Source organism: Oxyura jamaicensis, chromosome 2 (assembly GCF_011077185.1).
Source record: "Oxyura jamaicensis isolate SHBP4307 breed ruddy duck chromosome 2, BPBGC_Ojam_1.0, whole genome shotgun sequence".
In the NCBI taxonomy this organism is placed as follows: domain Eukaryota; kingdom Metazoa; phylum Chordata; class Aves; order Anseriformes; family Anatidae; genus Oxyura; species Oxyura jamaicensis.
The window spans coordinates 45697313-45718222 of NC_048894.1; the positions used below are offsets into that span (position 1 = coordinate 45697313).

At 40.3% G+C, this 20910-nt stretch overlaps 1 protein-coding gene across 5 annotated transcripts in view; it reads left to right on the top strand.

Moving 5' to 3' along the window:
• The window catches only part of TMEM108 (transmembrane protein 108), a 155976-nt gene that overhangs the window by 59740 nt on the left and 75326 nt on the right, over positions 1 to 20910 (top strand). For 3 of the 5 annotated variants that reach the window (XM_035317059.1, XM_035317056.1, XM_035317057.1), the window contains exon 3: positions 16124 to 16205. In XM_035317059.1, the coding sequence (XP_035172950.1) occupies positions 16166 to 16205 (40 nt within the window). In that variant the 5' untranslated portion in view covers positions 16124 to 16165. Of the gene's footprint in view, positions 1 to 10731; positions 10994 to 16123; positions 16206 to 18577; positions 18919 to 20910 lie in introns of those variants that run through there. The other 2 variants (XM_035317061.1, XM_035317058.1) reach the window with 2 other exon arrangements.

Consider the following 20910-nt stretch of genomic DNA (forward strand, 5'->3'; position numbering starts at 1 on the left):
CCAAACAAACAACAGTGGAATTGCTCTTCATTTGTATCATTGCCTGTTCACTTCAGCATTTTGGTGAAAAGCAAGGAAAAGACTTTTGTTGTGCTGTGTCACAGTAGGTTCAGTTGTAGTCCTACCTGGTGGGTACAGACGCATCTACTTCTCCTTCTTCAGAAATGCCTTGCAGGGCTTTGAGACTTGAAATGGGCTATTATCTATCAAATAACAGATGTCTTCACAGATTAGCCTCTCTGAGTAAAAACACGATCACACCAAACAAAAGCTGATGATTAGCTAGTTGAATAACAATAGGCGAACTCCAATGCAGATGTACGGGAAACAAGGAAAGGATCATAAGCTTATATCTCTATTTTTCTGAGTTCATTATATACATTCATTTTTACAATAAAGTCTTAATGTTAAAGTTGCAATTATGCAGCTTTCTGTTTCTGAGCTTCTAACTTGTGATTTTTTCAAATTAAAATAATGTATTAATGTTTCCTCCAATTACATGCTAATAAAAGACTTAATTCAGTTTGCATACAATTAATGCATTTGTTGCAAAAGTATTCTATAAGTTATTGAGCGTATTTCAGTTAATTTCTTTAAATATTTTTTCAGTTAAAGGTTTGCATTCACATCTTTCAATATAAAGAAGTCTTCAGTGATACCTTCTCTAAATTGTAACACACCTCTGCATATTTGGTACTGACAAAAGCATAAGTTTCGCTTGCATGATTTGGAGGGAATTATATGAAGAATCAGACACAGCTCCCTACAGGACATCCCCTATTTGATGGTTTGCTTCTATGAAAACATTCAAATTCCTGATGTTATTTGGTGGATCAGTCTTCCTGAATGCAGAACAGTATAGAGAAGGACTATGCTGACCTTCAGTCTGGTAAACATTGCCAGATGCTTCTCTCAGTAAAGCCCTTTTGGTATCATTCAAAGTGCAATTTTCCAATCCAGAAAATTTCTGTTGCAGTTTCTGTATATTTTTTTTTTTTTCATTTCAGTAGAAGTAGTTTCTGAAAGAATAAAGATCCAGAGAAAATATCATATTTCATGAAGTTACAGTATCTTCCAATATTTTGTGGGCCTTCCTTATCACAGATCAGGAAATTCGTCAGGAAGAGAGACGGATGCAGGACAAAAACTAGAGGGACTTAATGAGGGCAGTCAAGGTTAAAGGTTTTTGCATTTCAGTGGAATTTTCCCAGATCAGTCTGCATTCTGGTCCAGGAAGTCCTTGTTCACATACAATTTATTTATTGTATAAGTTTTGCAGCTCAGCTCTCCTAGGATTTTGTCAGCAGACCAGGGATGCGAAGGTTGTGACCAGGATCCAGGTGGTTGACTCAGGTAGAGAAATGAGAGAAAGGGCAGGGCTGGGATCCGGTTCGTGTGTAGGAGAAACTGGCAGTGGGGCAGAGAGATGAATATGTGGAAATAAAATAGAAAGACAGAGGCACTGAGGAGGAATGGGTGGGAGTGGGAAGAAAGGATGGTGACACTACACAGAAGAAAGGGAGGCTGGCAGGGCTTGGGCAGAAGAGATCAGACTTGTGGTAAGGCAAGGTCAGGGGAGGAGCCTGTCATCATTAGACTTAATCTCCCCTAGCACTTGAAACAGAAAACAGGATTTCCACAGCTGAGTGTTCCTCAGTCCCCTCCCTCTCCTTTGCACCTGTCCCACATAAAGGACAGCACCTCAAGTTCTTGTGGCTGGTCCTCGCCCTGTTCGCTCAAGATTCAGAAGTCTGGGCCAAGGAGCTAAGCCCCCAGTTCTCTAGAGGATCACATGGCCGTCCATGCAGTTGTTGATACTGTTCCTGAGTTGGAGTCTTTTTTTTTTTTTTTCATTTTCTTTCTTTAAAACTGTGAAAGCTACACTGAAAAGCCCCTTAAGGGTACAAAGCAAAACTGTCTTAAATGAGGGAAGATTTCAGTCAACACTGCTCAGATGAATCAATATTTTATTTTATCTTAGTAGTTCATTATGTCACCCCTTCCTCCCATAACTGTACATCATTCACATCCAGATTTGAAGCCAGAGTTATTAATTTCCTGGGGAGCACTTCCGCAGCTCTCATTATTGCAGCATCTGAGTACTTTGCAAACATTAATGAATTTATCTTCACAATGTACCGGTAAGGTGAAATGGCGTTATACACCAGGGAAAATGAGGCACAGAAACATAATGTTAAGAAGGGACATTTAATTTAGATGCCCAACTTGAGATGTTTGTGCCCCAGTTTCACAGAAATAGTGTTTGATTGCACTTCTTTGTTCTGGAGTCGGCTTTCGCTGACTCCCTCACAGCAGGAATTGCTCCACACTTGCACAGATGAGAGTGCAGGTGTTTTGTGCTCTGCTCTTAGCAAACAAGGAAGATTCAATTAATGACCACCAGCACAGAGTTTGGTGTTTGTGTCTTTTTGGCATTGCACGCTGAGGTAGGGAATCCTGTTCCCCAGGGCAGCTTTTAGCTGCCTGAAGCACAACAGCGTTTGCTCTCCAAGCCATTATCTCTCTCTCTTTGGGCTGTCCATCTCCACTAATGGCGAGGCAGAGATGCAGCAAACAGCAGGTTCCTTCTTGGCGTGACCTTGACTCATTGAAAGGACGTTCTTACACGTAATGAGGCTGGATTACTGTGGACAAATAAAAAAACAAGTGTGCAAGTTTATTATTTAGACTGGCCACATGTGTACAGACAGGAGCCAGTGCCAACTTGTGCTCTGCAGGGATGGATATACCAAAAGGGCTCTCACTGCTTCTTATTGATTCCTGTCTTCTCTAGCTGCCATGGCAATGGTAACACTGGTGCTGGGGCTCCTGAAGCAAGCGAAGGTGCAGTTTTGTTTGAAAAGGATTCTTCATTGCATCCCTGGGCTGCCACATGGCTCAGTTGTGGGAGCTGCTGTGGGGTGCGGGTGGATCCGTGCTGTACAACAGACTCGCGGCTGGGCACCTCCCGTCTTCCATTCCTGCAGGGATGAACTCACAGCTCAGAATTTAATTGCACCCAAAAGAGGCAGCTCATTTCCCCCAGCTTTTTTACAGTCTACAGAAACAAAGTGAAGGTGAAGTGAGGTATGGCATGGAAAAGGCAGTCTTTCCCTGGGAGAATTTTCTTTAGGAGGAAAACAGAGGGGAAGGAAGATAAAGGCCATTCTTCCTCATTCTCCCTGATCAGTTCATTTTCATATTCAAAGTCCAGCTTAATCACATCATATTCTGACAAAGTAAGTCACTGGAATTACTCTGGGTTGACCTTTGGCAGCTGAGAACATGGCTTAGCCCATCTTAGTTATGATGTAGGAAAAGAATATCTAACACGCCTGAAACTGTCCTCATTACATTTAGTTGAGGTGAATCATTCAGCCAGATGTTTATTTATTAAATCCATCTATCAAATGTGCAGTCACAGGGATTCTTATTCTTCTCCTGCCCGTGCTGTTTCTTACCTCTATTAGAAAAACAAAACAAAACAAAACATCCTTCTTAAAACAGTGGTCTTCTCTTGGACTGCTTTACAAATCCTGGGCCAGATGCTGGGGTCTCTATTGAAGCAAAGCTCCCCTTGGGGTGAGTGGATTTTGCCTGAGGGAGAACATCTCATTTCTGGACAGTAAATGAGAGTTTACAGTAAGCTATTAAAATAAATTGTGCATCTGAACATAATCTTACTTGACAGCATGACATGATTTCAGATGCTGCTGTTTGAGATTTCCCATATTCTTTTATATGCATTTCCTTCTGGCTTACCTGCATGTCTGTCTATGCCAGTGTTCAACCTAGTGAAGGAGGGAGAATGAGCTTTTCAGCCAATAGCGGTCTTACTAGCTGCGTAAAGCTGTGGGGGAGAAAATAAGACACAGCCATCAGCGTGCTAAATCCTCTTTAAAGCTCCAGAGCTGTCATGTAGAGCTAAATCTCAGACAGCGCCATTATCAGTGCCAGGTTAGCAGTGGAAGCTCCCCTATCTCTCCTTCTCTTTCCTTCACTCCCCCTGCCTCCAAAGCCACTGAAGTTAATTCATCATGTTGACACAGAGCAGGGCATTATTATTCAGAGTTGCATAAAAAGTGAATTTACATTGAGCAAAACCAATAAGCCTCACCGCTCTGACATTTAGTTTTCTTGGAAACTCTTCCTATTGAACCAGGCAGGACTACATACCTTCTCAAATGAAATGCACCACAATAACCTTGCCTAGACAAGAATGAATAACCTGGAAATTACCAAGCGCCTATTTCCTGCCGCCTCCCTCCAAACCTAAATTTTTATGGGGCTATATTTCTGTTTGTTGCCCTGTCCAATTTTCATTTTATTCTCCCCTGCTGCGTCAAAATGGTGTGCAAAATATTCTTATATAAAAGGGGTTGCTATTGATGTCTGGGTCACTGATTGGTAGTCCCCTGTTCTTTCTGAGGCCACTTCTTCCTTTGACATCAAACCCTGGGGCTGAAAGTTGAGGATAAATAAATGGTGTCCCTTGAACTACACACAGTCATAATAAACTCTGAGATGAAATGTCAAGTCTAAGCTAGTGTACTCTTCTACTTTCTGGTGTATGCTGATCAGCCCTCCAAAGCAGAGCAGTCATATTTCAGAGCTCACTTTATCTGCCTTCTCTTCTTACCATATTGAATGTCTGATTATAGGAGAGGTAGTAAATAGCTCTCTTAAAAGGAGGTTTAACCAGGCAGACGTAGGTCAAGACATCAACTTACTTTCCATGGCGTATAACTGTGTGCATGCATTTATGCATCCATCCATCCCAATCTGCCAAGGATATCTCTGTTCTTAGAGCATGAGTTATTATAATTTCATACAAGAAGCTACTTCAGGCAGATTTGAAGTGATAGAGATTATTCCAAGATTAATGTATGGTCTAAAATAGCTGCTCATAGGAAACTAGCAAACATTTCTGTTGGCATTGCCCCAGAACTAACACTAGGTCATGGGTTAAAAGAATCTGGCAAAACACACACAGAGATCTTCAAAAATGCACCTTTCATGTTTGTTTATTGTACTGATATTTTTACTAAAGTATCATTACAGACTGTGTTGTTTTTGTTAGGAATTTATGCCCTATGTTATTTAACCAACAGTACATGTTACTGTTAAACATATTATTGCACTTTTGAGGCTGGATTGTTAAGAATTCAAAAGGCAGTTATGCTTTCCTACCATTTTTTTTCCAAATGTAATAAAATGTTTCTTTCAATCTTAGGTACTTGTATATGTCTATTATAACCTGTCATTGTGAAATTAGATCCTTATGCCATACTTACACATTATGATTAGAACTGGTTCAAAACATTCCATCCAAAACTGAGATGGAAATATTATTTTTAAACATATATTTTGATTGGAAATTTAATATGATTTTCTTTTCACTGGAAAAAAAAAAGAGAGAGAGAGAGAGAGAAAATGCCATGTATGTGTTTATTCATTTTTTCCTTTCCTTTTTTTGTTTTCCCTTGTCACTGGAGAGGCACGCAAGTATAAATAAGGGAATAAGGAAAGAAGCAGAAAACAGTCATCATCTGCCATCTACATACAAATCCAAACATAAACGTACAATTCAAAATTAAAATTGCAATAATGAATATGTTACTTTTTACTAAAACTTCTGGCAGCTGAGGTGTTTATATTCTCCTTAACTGCGTGATCGTGTCTGATACAATAGAATGGGCCACATCTAGCATCTGCTGGTAGGGCTCTAGGTCCCGAGTCAAAGATCTGGTTCCTTACCCAACTTCAGTTTGCAAAAAGACACTGTTTTTGTGGACTGGATTCAGCAGCTGATGGAGTCAGAAAGAGTATTGTGTTGGTATTCCTCACTGGTGATTATTTCCTCTGTGCTTTATAGACATAGATTAGCCGAGAAGTTTGGAGACAAAGCAGAATGTGTGAGCCTGGGGACAGCCTCACCTATACTTATCCTACATCAGGTCAGTTGAAATTCCCCTAGAGATGGGCCAAAACTTATTTAGTCTATCTTGACCTTTTTCCTCTTCTCTATCTCACCCCCTCAATCTTTACAGTGTATTGGTGCATGCTGGTGAAAGGAACCCTGTTTACAATTGAAGCTTTCAAAGCCAAAGCCCAGTTCATGAGATTTTTGTAAAAAACAATTATAGGTCCTCTCCTGCTTTTGCTTACATCTTCTGTTCACTGTAAATCAGGTAGGAGTGATGCAGAATAATGAGCCTCCTTTGTGGTGATTTGTTAAGGGTTATTTGTTTAGCTGGATAATTGTGTTGCTTGCTAGAGGGAAGGTTGATCATGCAGTTAAAATGTTAGACTGAGCTGTTTCCATCTCTACTATAGATTTTCTTTAAAGTCATCTAGGGCCAGTGTAAGACCAGTGTTTTCAGTGCTACAATACAGGTGGTTTTGGTAGCAAGGCACCTGCTTACATCTTTAAATGCTTAAGCATCTTTCTGAAAGTGCTATTTTGGCCTAGATTTCAGACGTGCAGAGCCTGCATACTTCTCTTTGTTTACAGTTGATTTCCATTCCTGAACATTTAAGCCAATCAGCCAATCTCTGGAATACAGTACTATACTATAAAAGAGAGAAAACACCTCTTTTGCATGCTTTTCCCTTTCTCTACTTGAAATATTTGTGTTTAATCAAGCAGAATAATGTGGGAAGCCTGATTTCAGCAGCTTCACAAAGGTACACCCTTCTCCTAATCTTCAGTGCTTATTACAGTGCAGGCAGAGCTATTGGCTTGCTTATTCCTTACATTAAGTCTTTTTTCTTGTGTATCCTACACCATAGGAACAAGGGACCAGTTTAACACAGCTATAGAGGAGTTAACCCCATAAACCTTGAGATCCCTACAGCTGGAGAGAGCACTTGGTGGGACCCTTTTGTACAGCTGTTGGCATCCTCATTTTCAGTGTCACCAGCTGAAATTAAAGGTGGATCTTCTGCCCTCTGAAAGTCACATGAGAGAAACAGCCCTGTGTAAGGGATGGAGCTCCTCATTCCAGCACAAGCATTTAAAGCAGTTCATGGGAGCCAGGCTATAGAGGAGCCTGCTACCTACAGAGAGAGTTTAGATGAGTAAATTAGATGTTAACATCCACATTGTGGACACCCTGGGACAGGTGAGATACTGTAGAAGATCCTCCTGGGAAAGCACACCATCAAAAGTGGTATGTGGAAATGGAGCTGGTTTCTGTGTTTGTTACCTGCTGCGATTGACAAAGAAAATACAGCTTCTTTCCTTCCTTATTTTCCCAGAAGTTACAGAGATATGTAAAACAGTTGCAGGGGGCATCTTAGGAGATGATAGACCGGGGTAGCCTTATGTGCCAAGAAAGTCTTCTAGCAGTAGAGCTTGCAATGATTATAAAGTTTTCATGTCAAAGAGCAGACAGTTTACACTGCAGAGTGCTTCCTAGGCACAGTACTGCAAAGTGAAATTTTTGTCATGAACTTGAAATTATTTCAAAGTATGTATTGTTTTGGGTCCCGTAAGATCCATAAAGAAAGAACTGAGAACTTACACTGCTTAGACTTAAATCTATTATATTTCATTAGGGGAAAAAAAATGGCTTTCCAAGAGGACAGTGGGATGGTGAAAGGTTCTTTTCACTAAGGACTATTTTGGTCCAACTTTCTTGACCCAGTTGTTTCACTTTTTTTAAGTTGCAACATGAAAGATGCTCCTTCCCCAAACTGAGAGTAGTTGGGCTCTTTTCCTTCAAACAGTTAGCAAAAATAGCATGTTTCAAGCTGTGCCATAAAATTTCAGCATCAAAGTTCCATCTGGCCATTGGTAACTGCAAAGAAAGAACTATAAGGGAAATATTTATGTAGCTAGACCTTGACATATCATTATTAGTTTTCCAGTGGAAATAAATTCACAAAGTCTATCCTTGCATGTGTGTTATTTCTTGAAAGAGGCTTGAATGGTTCATTTATGTGTCCTGTGCCTTGTTTTACTGTCAGATAATAGAGATTTTCATGTAATTGAAGTGGCAGAAGTCACTTCCTCCACCTGGAAAATAAAACTGTGGTACTACGGCTGGAAAAAAAATTGCCTTCGTAAGCAACAGAAGACAAATGGGCACCCAGAAAGCCTTTTGTAGTAAAACATTTGTTGTAAAATTAGAGTATCTAATGGCAATCTGTAGTTCCTTAAAATGACTACAGTGTCGCAATCTAGTGTTAGGCTGTTGCAGAAAATTGACAGTGCCCTGTGGGACTGTGTCTTTCAACCTTGATGCATAACTTGGTAACAGTTAACAGATGGTTAATTTGTTTGGAACTAATTGACAATAGTGGAAAAGTAGATTTTAAGTATGGTATAACTGCAGCAAAATGGTATCTAGCTAACAAGTAGTGTAACTTATGGTGTAGGAGGAAATGGAACAAAAGAACTTCTACTTTATAAATGCTACTGGATCTGCATTCTACCATAGGAAAGTTACAAAATTCATACATTGGTCTTCTCTCCACTCCTAATGTGTATTAATGACCAAATTCCAATGATCCTTGTAGCTGCTAAGTCAATTTGATCCTTATAAATATGTTAGCTTCTTCTCAGAGCTCCACAGAGATGAATGATGGAAAGGAGAGGCTTACTCTTAGTTCCTCATTCTCCAAGTGGATGGACAGACACACAGCATCATGTCTGAGTGCCCATGGGAGCAAGAAGCAACCAGAAGAACTGAGGATCATACTTATCTCACACTGGAGTTGCTTTTAGAATTGTTTGCTAACAGCAGATAAGAGCAGAGTAAGAAATAAAGTCCCTTGCACAACTTACGGAGTGTAAAGGACATTGAGTAGCTAATGTTTTGTAGTTCTTCTGATCACCATCTCTGGGCCTTCCTGGTTATAATCAGCTCAGAGAGTAACCTTGTCTGTCACAGCTGTTCCAAAAAGGTCACGGGGCTCAAGCTTGCTGGAGGGCAAGCACACATCAAAGCCAGGAAAATCGCACATGAAATGACCTTTCATTTACACTCTGGTATTCTTCCTCTCAGTTTTTCCTACCCTTTCAACGCTTGCCCATGGCTTTTCCAGTGATGGTTCATAATGTTACCACAGATGCCAAGGCATTAGACGGCCCCAGGCAACAGCAAGGCTACCTGGCCTTTTCAGACTAACTTCTTCCCCTAGCCATGGCCACCAGGACATGAGGTCCTTTAATGCCAGTCCATTTTTGTGACAGCGCACACAAAGAGCGTAAGCCTTTCCTTCCTCTCCCTCTCATTGACATGCCCCAGGTTCAACATGTGGCTAAAGGAAGACGATAAGGAACAACTGAGGTAACTGGCACTGTCCTCCACTCACCATGCCAATGACAGCAGCCTGTAAGTGATCTCCTAGCCTAGGACTTCCCCACGTTCCTCTGTTCATGGAGAAGACTGTTTACAGAAAGAGTCAGGAGGAGGCCTATGGGGATGCAGTCATTTGAACTATTAGGTTAGAGAGACTGGGATTGTAAAAGTTACTGATGAGGTAGGGGAACTGGAGAAAAGGAAACAGTTTCTGCCAGGTTTTCCTGTGTATTGACATTTCTTTCTCTGTGTAAGTTTCTTGGTTTGTGTTTAGGCCTGCAGTAATGGGAAGGTTCAAACACCAAAACTAGAATATCCACAACCAGGCTGAGGCCCAGCGGAAATTATAGATGCCCTGCAAAGTAAAGAGAGGCTTTCATGTTGTCTGTTGTATTCTTTCTTTCTTTCTTTTTCTTTCTTTCTTTTTCTTTCTTTCTTTCTTTCTTTCTTTCTTTCTTTCTTTCTTTCTTTCTTTCTTTCTTTCTTTCTTTCTTTCTTTCTTTCTTTCTTTCTTTCTTTCTTTCTTTCTTTCTTTCTTTCTTTCCCAGGTGGTGTTTGATTATCTGCTTGTTGACAGCAGTGTTTGTAAGTCTCTGTCACGTAGGGTACAAGTCTTTTCCATGTAGAAAAGCACAATAGTATGTAGTTCAGCTTCTACCTGACTACTCCTGATGCTCATATGACAGGTCAACACAATGCTAACAAGACTGGTTCTGCTTAGTTGTGGTATCCTGGGGGCAGACCCTGCTCTTTGGAGACCTTAAGAAAGCAAAAGGTGTGCACTTCTGAGGATAATTGTGAAAGTAGATGTGAATTGTTCTTTCTTGGCTCTGCAAAGAGGAATCCATTCCAAAGAGCGCTTCAAGATCTAAGTATAAAGGGGGCATAAATATCAAAGTTGCTGCACTCAGGATGTTATGAAGAAAGATGGTAACTATGGTTTGCCTGTTCCAAGCAGTGGGAAATAAATCACAGTGGAAAATGTGGCACATGCTGAACAAGAACACAGAATTCTTGCTTGAAGGAATCTTAGTGCAGCAAGTTAATCATCTTTTTATTAGCATGCCCCAAAGGTTTCAGGGACATAAATTTTGCAAAATAACAGCTGGATTGTGGAAGTAGGCCATTGAATTAAGAAACAAATCACACAAACATGAAAACACAAAGCTACACTTGAGCCTTGTGTAGCCAAAAACAGTACACTTGCTTCCTGTTATGAGACACCCTTGAATACTTCCAGAGTGGCTAACCTGTGGGAAATGGGGTGAAAACCTTGGTGGTGGAATTAAAGCTGTGTGAAGCTGGCCTGAGCCAGTATTGAGTGAGAACCTGTGCCTTTTCCCATTGGCCACGAAAGCCCACCTCATGGTCAGGACCACAGGCTTTGATAAGCAATTCTGAATTCAACGTATGATGCAACAAGAACAGTCCAACCAGGAAGAGAGGTGGGAAAATAGAAGGTCTTGCCTTTTTGCTGGGAGACGTCTGGTTGCTGTTGAAACTACCTTTTGCAAGAGGCATTTCCCTCATGGGGAAATCACACCTCCATGAGTTTTAAGTTAGGAGCCTCTGCTATTGCTTTCTTACAAGGCATTTGTGGAGCCCTAAAAAACAGGACAACACTAAAAGGGTCAAGGCTGACTTTTCCTTGATTGTGGATTTACCAATGATAATTGGAGATGGAGGTACTTCTGGGTCTGTCTTGTTTTCCTCTTTCACGTTCTGCAAAACCAGGAATAGTATAGCTGAGACGACAGACAGAAATAAAATAATAAAGTTTTTGTGCTTCATGGGTTACAACTGGTATGTCTTTCACCTATCTCCTCTTTCCATCACCTTTTTTTCATCTTCTTTGTTTCAGTCTGCTGGTTTCTGTGTGACAGACTCAAAAGGCAAAAAAGCTTGTCCATTGACTGTTAGGTTTGTCTCAACACTCATCTTCTGTTCTCCTCCATTTCTTCTTTAATTTAAGGCACCACTGGTATTTTTTTTTCTCATCAGACATAATGAATGGCTGGGAGCTGTCAGCTCTTTTGGACTCCTTTGTCTTCTATTCATCATTATGTCTTCATTGTCCTCTTTAATTTATCTGAGACGTTGAAGGGATCACTTACTGTGAAAGACAATATTGCTAGCTGTCCGTAGGGGTTTCACATATCTATTCATCATCATGCCTAAGATAAACTATATGTGAAACATCGTGCACTAAAAAGGGCAAAATACGTAAGCTCTATTCAAACACCACATATTAGCTGGTATTTTCAAACACAGGTATCTAAGACTAGGCATGTAACACCCTTTGTGGATACAAATTTCCACCAATTTTACTACTGAAGATGGGTCTTTATAAATTAAAATGAGTTTGAGTGTACAGTCTTGCACTAGATTAATTACTTGGTTTCTAAATATATCAGTAGGTAAACCAACATGAATTGCAATCTAGAACAAAAAATGAAAATTTTTTAATTAGAATTTTATATCCTAGTCTTTAGAGGAGAGCCAGTGGGTCTTCAGAGTGATTGGGAATATACCCAAGTACTTAGAAACATAACTACAAATCTAGGAAATGAAGTTTGAGAATCTTTATTTTTTTTTCAATCTTAATCAAAGATCCATCATATTTGTAACACATAATTCCCTCAAATAGTCAAAATAGCTCATCAAATATTGAAGCTCAATATGTTTCAAAATGAATATTTTGGCAAAGTGTACTCCTGTGAAAACTTGGGGAAGTGTAAAAAGAGTAGAGTGAAGCTAGAATGTGCACAAAATTCATCTACTCAGAATAGATCTTAGATTTTTAAAGCTTAACACATACTTTTCAAATGCAGGTGTTTTTTTTCCTTGACCATTTTTTGTTTCTGCTCACTCTTTATGTTTTTTCTTCTTGTTAGTTACAGTTGATACAAAACAGGTGGCAATACTCTGGTTTTATATTAATCTGTGCAAGGTCAGGAGCTGGCTGTGTGTCTGCATTTTCCATCTGCATGTGCATAGCTCTGCTAATCTGTTAGTGCCTAAGACCGCTCCATTAGTTACTTCAGAAAGCATGGGTTGGTGAACCAGACCCCCCCCCCCCAGCTAACACTCAGTTTGTAACCTCTCTTGTTCATGACAGATCACAGAATCAGAATCACAGAATCACAGAATGCTTTGTGTTGGAAGGGACCATAAAGATCACCCAGTTCCAACCCCCCTGTCATGGGCAGGGACACCTCCCACCAGACCAGGTTGCCCAAAGCCCCATCCACCCTGGGCTTGATCACCTCCAGGGATGGGGCATCCACAGCTTCTGTGAACAGAGCAGCCAGTTCTGGTGCCTCACCATCCTCTGAGTAAATAATTTCTTCCTAATATCTAAATTAAATCTCCCCTCTTTTAGTTTAAAAACCATTACCTATCATTACACTCCCTGATAACGAGTTCCCCTCCAGCTTTCCTGTAGCCCCCTTTAGGTACTGGAAGGCCACTACAAGGTCTCCCCAGAGCCTTCTCTTCTCCAGGCTGAACAACCCCAACTCCTTCAGCCTGTCTTCATAGGAGAGGTGCTTCAGCCTTCTGAGAATCCTCATGGCTCTCTGGCCTCACTCCAACAGGTCCATGTCCTTCTTGTGCTTAAGGCCCCAGAACTGAATGCAGTGCTTCAAGAGGGGGCTCACAAGAGCAGAGGGAGACAATCACCTCCCTCACCCTGCTGGCCACGCTGCTTTTGATGCAGCCCAGGACACAGTTGGCTTTCTGGGTTGCAAGCACACATTGCTGGCTCATGTTGAGCTTCTCATCAACCAGCACCCCCAAGTCCTTCCCCTCAGGATTGCTCTCAATCCATTCTCTGCCCAGCCTGTATTTGTGCTTGGGATTGCCTTGGGCCAGATTCAGGACCTTGCACTTGGCCTTGTTGAACACCATGAGGTTCACAAAGGCCCACCCCTCAGGCCTACCCAGGTCCCTCTGGATGGCATCCTGTCCCTCCAGCAGATAGTAAGATTTACAGATAATAAGACATACAGGTAAATGCATTTATCAAAAAAGACCTGCAAAAGTTTTTCATAAGCTAGAGACTACAAAAAGCAGGTACTTCCGGGGGAATAAATTTTGGCTTAAGTGAGCCTTATGGCCATAAGGTAGTACTGCGATGGTTGGATACAAGCTGACACTCAGAGAGGAGGTTTTCTCTGCAGCTTTTCAGTTTAGAAAAGAGATGCTAAGTGATCCAGTGGAAGACTAAAACTGTGCATGACAAGGAAGAGGAATAATTATTAATGTTAATAATAAGACATGGCAGCTCAGATCCTGTGTTCAGCCCAGGATTGCTGGAAATTGAGTCAGATGCGGTAGGATGCAAGGATTTCTTTATACTCAGATTGATTCACATGTTGTTTTCCTCTGGTTTTGCTGCTAGATAATATTAAACACAAGGCGGTGGGCTCGCTGGAGTTTTCACCTTGGTAGATACCGTGGTTCCTCTGGTCAAACATCAGGTCACGATTCAGGCTTGTAACACGATGGTTCATCTGCCTGAACTCTGTGCAGTGTTGATAGTGTTTGCAAGCAGACCCTGTCTTTGGAAAATCGTTGCTGGTGCGATTTGGCTTCCAAACATACAAATAAATCTCAATCTATCTTATTTTACATTATCTGTCAGATAAATCCTTGCTTTGCATGTATCTCTTTTACACAGGAAATGAGATACTCAAAAATATGGATTTACTTGCACTATTTTCCACACAGTTATCACAGAATCACAGAATTTTCTAGGTTGGAAGAGACCTCAAGATCATCAAGTTAACCTTAAGTCATGCCAAGAACTTTGAAGAAATTTCAGAGGTTGTAAACTCAACGCAGTTTTGGTTTATGCAGTTTTCCTGAGTTCTTTCAGTATAATTATCTGGCCATGTAATCAAGAAGATAAATTTTCTAACTGAAGACAACAGAAAAACATTGTGAAAGTTTTCAAGTGCTAATCTTTGTTTCTTTCCCCATGTACACACTAATTCCTACATCTTAGCAAAGGGTAAACTCCCCTGAAAGTCCCATCTAAATAAATAAATATTCAACAGCATACCGTTTATTTTAAACACAAGACCAGAATTTATAAGTAAAATGCTTTTGTACACTACGGGTAGTGTTAACATGGAGATGGAAGGGAAATATGAATCAGTTGTGGTTCACAGCCCAAAATAGTGTATCGCAACACAGTTGCCAAGCACAGTGTGAACTATACAAAAAGTCTGCATTGACCATGCTTTCACTATTAAGGTGTTAATAAAAATATATGCAGAAAAGGGTAAGAACCAGATAAACCACTGACAATATAGATTCCGTATCCCCAAGGGCTCTGGCTTTAAGTGTATGTCAGACCAGAATTTTCAAACACTGAACAATCTGGAGTCATGTAAATACGATAAAAAATGGAGAATTTGAAATTGCAACCCTAAATCCATAGGCTTTTTCTATATGTCTTTGAAAAGTGCTGTAATGGACTACATGATATGCATATGATTATGCATAAAGACTTTTTTTTTTTTTTTTTTTTTACTGTGTTTGCCTTGTTGTTTGATAAACCTCAAGGAGAAAGGGAAGACCAGGAGTCCTTCAGGAAGTCTTCATGATCCAGCATCATTATGAGCCTAATTCTGATTAAAAAATAATAACTTCATTCACAGATGATTGCTTTCATTTAGAAGAAAACACCTTACAAATACTGAAAGTTCTGCGAGTTCCTCTGATGTTATAAGGTTCCTTTTTAAATGGAAAAGAAAGCATGAGAGAATCCAAATTTGTGTATACAAATTGCTGTATCCAGTAACTCAACAAAAACCAAGCATCTTTTGTTACGGAACACAGGAAGGAAAAGTGATAATCCTTACAGAGCTTCTGCATAAAATATAGTTAAATACAGCTCTGTTTTCACAAACTGGTCAGCATTTATTCAGTTCCAAAGTGTTGCTCATTGGTTTGGATTCTTTATCTTACATATTCAGGACTGCATTTTAAGTTCTGAAAGATTTTTATGAGGGCATGTTAAAGTGTCTCAGGAACATCCCAAGTAGTTTGGAAGAAGAAATCATTGAACTGAAAAAGAGGAGAGAGAACACACTGTTTAATATTCACAAGAGGATGATCTCAGTGTCCTATCTTTCAAAGTTGGTTATGAATCTCCAGCAAATGTTTTTTATAGAATGAAAAGCATAAATGCTGTGCTGTCTTTGGGTCCTCAGTGAGACATTACTCACAGTAGTGTTTGGGGATTGTGTTTACTTCTCACTTCTGATTTATGCATTTATTTGCCTCAAAATGTGAATAATTAACATCAGTGTGGCCAGGGCTGATTTTTAAAACTGTGGTGAAAAATACCTTTGACAAGTATTTGAAAATATTCTCTGAGGACTTCTGGAGTGATGCAAGAAGGGGAGACTCCAGGAGGTGGCTCCAGCTCTGTGGGGCCTGCACAACTGCCTGGCAGTGTCAGCATCCCACATTTGCTCTTCAGTGAGGACCCTTTCTCCAAACTAAGTTTTGTGAGATAACATTTTATCAAGTCATAGGCACGACACAAAAATAATTTTCAGTGTATGTGTTTTTTATACTCCTAAGAATTTTTCCCTTTTCTTGTTTGTAGCTCTACCCTTCACTGCCAAGCTGTTGGAAAGCATGGCTAAAAAGGCTAAAGCACAGTTAGGCATTTTCCTTTTGCTAATCAATACAATTTCCCTGTGAAGCTCCATCTTACTTTGTAATCAATAGGTGTAATAATAAAGCATGAATTTTGTAGTAAATCACAAATCATTTTCTTCTCTTGATTTCCTTGACAGAATCATGAATAAACTGGCAGACCAGCAGGATCACATGATACCATGAAGAGAAGCTTACAGGTCCTCTATTGCCAACTGTTTAGTAAGTAAATATATATTTTTTTCCTGTAAGAAATAAATCATTCAAATTCATAAATAAGGTAGTATTATTTATGCCAGCCACAATTGAGGAAGGCACATAACCATGTGTCTTGTGTCTTGTGTCATGGACCTGGAGGAACCATGAGGAAGTTAAATTCTCTTGTTCACTGAGATATTTGGAGATGTAATAAAGAAAGAAATTAAAGTATCAGGTGATTCCGCAGAGTCCTGTACAAGTTTGAATTCGATCTGCTGTGCCTTGAAACTGAAAACCCTCAGGAGAATGAGAATTAGAAGCAGAAGATGATGGTTGGAAGAAATAATCCAACAACCTTTTTTTAACAATGGTTTTTGTCTAATTTGCTGTGGACAAATGGGTTCCGTCTAGCATCTGGTGGGGGTCTTTCAAAAAGGTCTGAGAATGATGAGAAGGGAGCCCCAGACTCACACAGACTAAATTCTGTGTGTCACTTGCTGAGATTACTGGATTCTTTTTTTCTGAGTTTTTGCTGTCAGAAGAGTTTATGCGATATAAAAGTCCAGCAAAAAGACTTTCAAAAAGGTGAAATTTAGATTGTGCAGATAAGGGCTCTTTGTCCTATCCACAGGCATAAAGCAAGATTTTAGGTGCTAGATAGTATTGACACTGTTAAGACATTTCTGTAGACTGATATTTTTAGTGCAAACATCATAATTTGTAACTTTTTCTTCAAAATTTTGGAAGGTAAGTAAAATGAGAAGACAAAAAATAATCTAACAAGTATTTTATAGACTTTTACAAAAATCTAGTTAATGTATCTCTTTTTTACTCATTGCCATTAGGGTATAAAGCAAGATATTTCTTTATTTTACTAGACTGGCTGTTTTTGCTATTCTAATTTACAAAAAAAAAAATATCAAGAAGAGTGTCAAAGTTGGTATGTTTTATTTTGACTTGAATCACTGATGTCCTACACCTTCCTTCCTTACCTGCAACTGCAACAACTGGGTCTGTGGTGCTGCCTCTCTGATGTAGCAGGATTTTCATCTTGTCTGGATGTTATGAGTGGTTAATTGAGGGTTAGGTTTACAGAGAGAGGTGCCCTATGTATGTACTCCTATGAATCAAAAACTGGGATGTCTTGAATAAAGTGTTGGTGGATTTTGTACAACCAGTGATCAGCTGGAGAGGCAAGACAGGTAAGTAGTAGTTTCCTCCCAAACCTGGTGTACTGCTATGAGACTTGTCACACCTTAATTGAGTCCCAGCTGTGCCACTGGGCCAGTAGTGGCTACACCCTTCTGTGTATTCATTTCTACCTCTGTTCATTTTCACTGTGTTCAGCTGTGTGTCTATACAGAATCTGAGACAGTGGGACCCTCATACTTGTGAGGACTGCTTGGTTTGTGGGCTAGAAGAAGAGACTTACTCGTCTGATTTATAGACCAGTAGGAAATGTTAGCTGTATTTTTTAAGGAATCAGGCCCATATCTAAATAAGAATTTGAGAGACTAAATGTAGCATCTGACTGTTTCATGAATTTTAGATGAGTTATGTAATCAGTCTATTGCCATCCATATTCCTCTGCTGTGCTTTCCAAAAAGAGCATATTCCATCCATTTATGCTGATCAAGAATAGTATGTGAAAATGACACGAGCAGCAGCTGCTCTTTTGAATATGGTTGTAGCTGGCTTGAATCTGATCCCAGTAGTCAAGAGATAGACTTTGTAAAAATTGCAATACCACATTTGGCCCAGGACAGGGGCTCTGGGCAATGCTGCTTTACCTCTAGTCATTCATAATTTATGAATAAGTAATTAAACATGTGATAGAACTGTGAAGAAGCGCTGCTTTCAAACTGTATCTTCAAAGATTCTATTTAATCTGAAATCTCTGAGACGTTTAAAAAAGAACATAAAAAGATTAAACCAAAAATTTTGGAAGAGGTTTCTTAGTGAGAGCTCTTTGAAGTCACTAGCTAGATTGAGTTGATGAGGACCAATTAAAGCAAAACATGTGTCCACAATTTGCTGCCATTTGTTCTAGGCACATCTTTATGGATGAAGTTTGTTGCCTCTGTAATGATGAAGATGCAAATGCCTTTCCCATGAGGCTGAGCGATCTCCATTTTTTATAAAGACCTAATGTGATGATTTAAGCCCTACAGCATGAGCCACAATATGTCTGCATTTTCTGTAATAAAACATGCACATTATAATTTACCATGCATGCACTGCTCACGGAGAGGATCCAAGTTGCATATAAACTAGGGAAAATGTGGAGAAAGGTAACTGGTAAAGCCCTTGGCACACAAGCTGTGTATGAGACTTTCTTCTTCAGACATTTATTTTCCTGAAAAATGGAACGACTTTTATTTTCTGTTTACTTACAGCACCAGCGTCTGTATGAGGACCTGTCACCATAGCATCTGGAAATGAATGCCAGTCTGAGTGTTTCTTCATGCCATTATCACTTAGTGCGTTCCCAAGCATCACTCTTTCATCATTGAGGCCTGGCACGATGCCCAGTAATATCAGTAGAAAGAGTCTCCCATGTGCAGACGCACAACTCTCAGTAACAAACCGAGCAAAAATGGCAGAGAGTGGCTGTGCCTCAGAACACACGCTGTCACAAATCTTGTGTCCTCTTGCTGTGGAAGCAGCTCGCCTTCCTCCTAGCAGCCTGAGTGCATTTTGTTAAGTCTCTTGCAGTGAAGTTCATGCTGTAGAAAGGGTAAGCAGGAGCCAGTGCTCCATGTAAGTCTGACGCTCTTCTGGGGGCACACCCCTCCTTCCATAAATATTTGAGAAGCAACGTGAGTTTGTCAAATTGCTGTTCAAGAGACAGCCAGTTCTCAGTGGCTTCTGAGAGGTGCTGAGCACCATTGTCCCTAATGGCTACTGTCTCTGATAGGAACCAGCACCCACCGACTCCTGTTTCTGTTGTCGAGTAGTGGCTGTGAATAATTACGTAGCTTCACTAAGATGGTATACACCAGTGCTTGTGAGCAAGCGGGGAGGCATGGCAACAGTACAAAAAAGACGATAGCCAGAAGCAGGGAAATAACCTGTTCTGTGCCCATAGTAGATAAGGCATGAAGAAATGGATTTATAAAGCAGCAGGGAACTTGTCATTAGACAACAGGCTGAAATGCTGTTGCAGGTTAAGGCCCTGAAATGCAACAACAGAACGGTCAGCAGGATTGTACACGCTCTGCCACTGAAGCACCTAATGGAAAAAAACATCTCTCAGGGGAGACAGGGGTCATCAAGATGATTTCAAAAGCTCCCATCAAACCCTCTGATCCTGTGACCACGTAGATGTTCTGGGTACTGTGTCCTTAGCGTAAATGAGCCTGCCTGCTTTGACAGAGCTCTCTCAGTTTGCACGAGCCATGTATAATTAATCCACGTGATAGGAACATACGGCTGACGTATGCTTTAAGGTACTGGGATCACTTGATGCATGTTGGGAGAGAGTCTCTTTCAATCATTCCTGGAACTTGCAGAAAGAAAAGAAACTGCCATTTTCGTTGTTCTCTGTTAGACTGGTAGGTGATAGCTTAAGCAAAGAGAACAGTGGGGGAGTGGTTATCTAGCAAAGAGTCCATCTGTTTTTCTTAAAAATTAGAAAGGTAAACAGCCTCTGGGTATGCAGTGTTTCATGTACAAAGTGTTTTGGGATACTTACTGGGTTGCAGCCTTTGTATTTGTGAGTCACGTGGCTTGGTAACAGGCTGCCCATCAGGCAGCACACAGCAAGCAGTAAATCTACGCTTGCTTTTCCCACAGATCAGTTACAGATTGTTGCTTCAGTTTCTTAACAGAAACTTTGCCTTCTTGAAAGAAGCTGCTGCTTTCCATTTCCTTTCTGTGATCCTTTCCTGGAAAAACAGAGCTCTCTTTTAAAGAGGGCTTTAAAAGAAAACTGGCATAGCTTATAAAGAAGTTTAATTGAATATACTTTCTTATCAGATATAGGCTCCAGCGTCCTTGATGTGCCCTCTGGTGAGATTTCCGCTGCACACACACAAGAGAACATGTCCCTGCTCACTGGCTGGATAAGCACAGCTCTTTGAATCATATGGCTCTTGTTATTCTGAACCTGAGAATGTTCCCAAGAGCAGTCTGCAATATTTATTTTAAATTTGCTGGTTCCATAAACAGTCTTGTCCTTAAATACATATCGTTTGGGTAGCATTTCACACACAGAGTGCACAAACTCAATAAAGATTTTGACAGGGTGGAGGGCATATTCTGCATTGTTCTGCTAAGAGCTGATACAAATTCAGGACACAGGGACCCTCCTGAGCAACTAACATATTGTGAGAGCTCCTTCACTGTTCTTGCAGATTTGGTGAAACAGAGAAAAATATGGAGCAGGCCTGGGGCTATAGAATTTCAGGTCATGGCTTAAGTCCTTGACACTGAATTTAGAATAAAAAGCCAGCAGACAGTTAGGTTGTTATGTTTGCTCCTTCTATTGGCAGACAAGCAATTCATGCTTTCTCACATACCATTTGATAGTCTGATTATGTTCTTGGCATTAAGTACCTTCATTTATATGCTTATACTGGCACTGTTTGTGTTAGAACCCTGTAGATTTTTGAAAATTAATGAGAACACGCATAACTTCCCAGTGTTTGTATGCGTCAAGCATTCAGGCTGGTAGTGGGACATCCTAGTAACAATATCTATGACCATTATGCTAGAAAACAGAGAGATA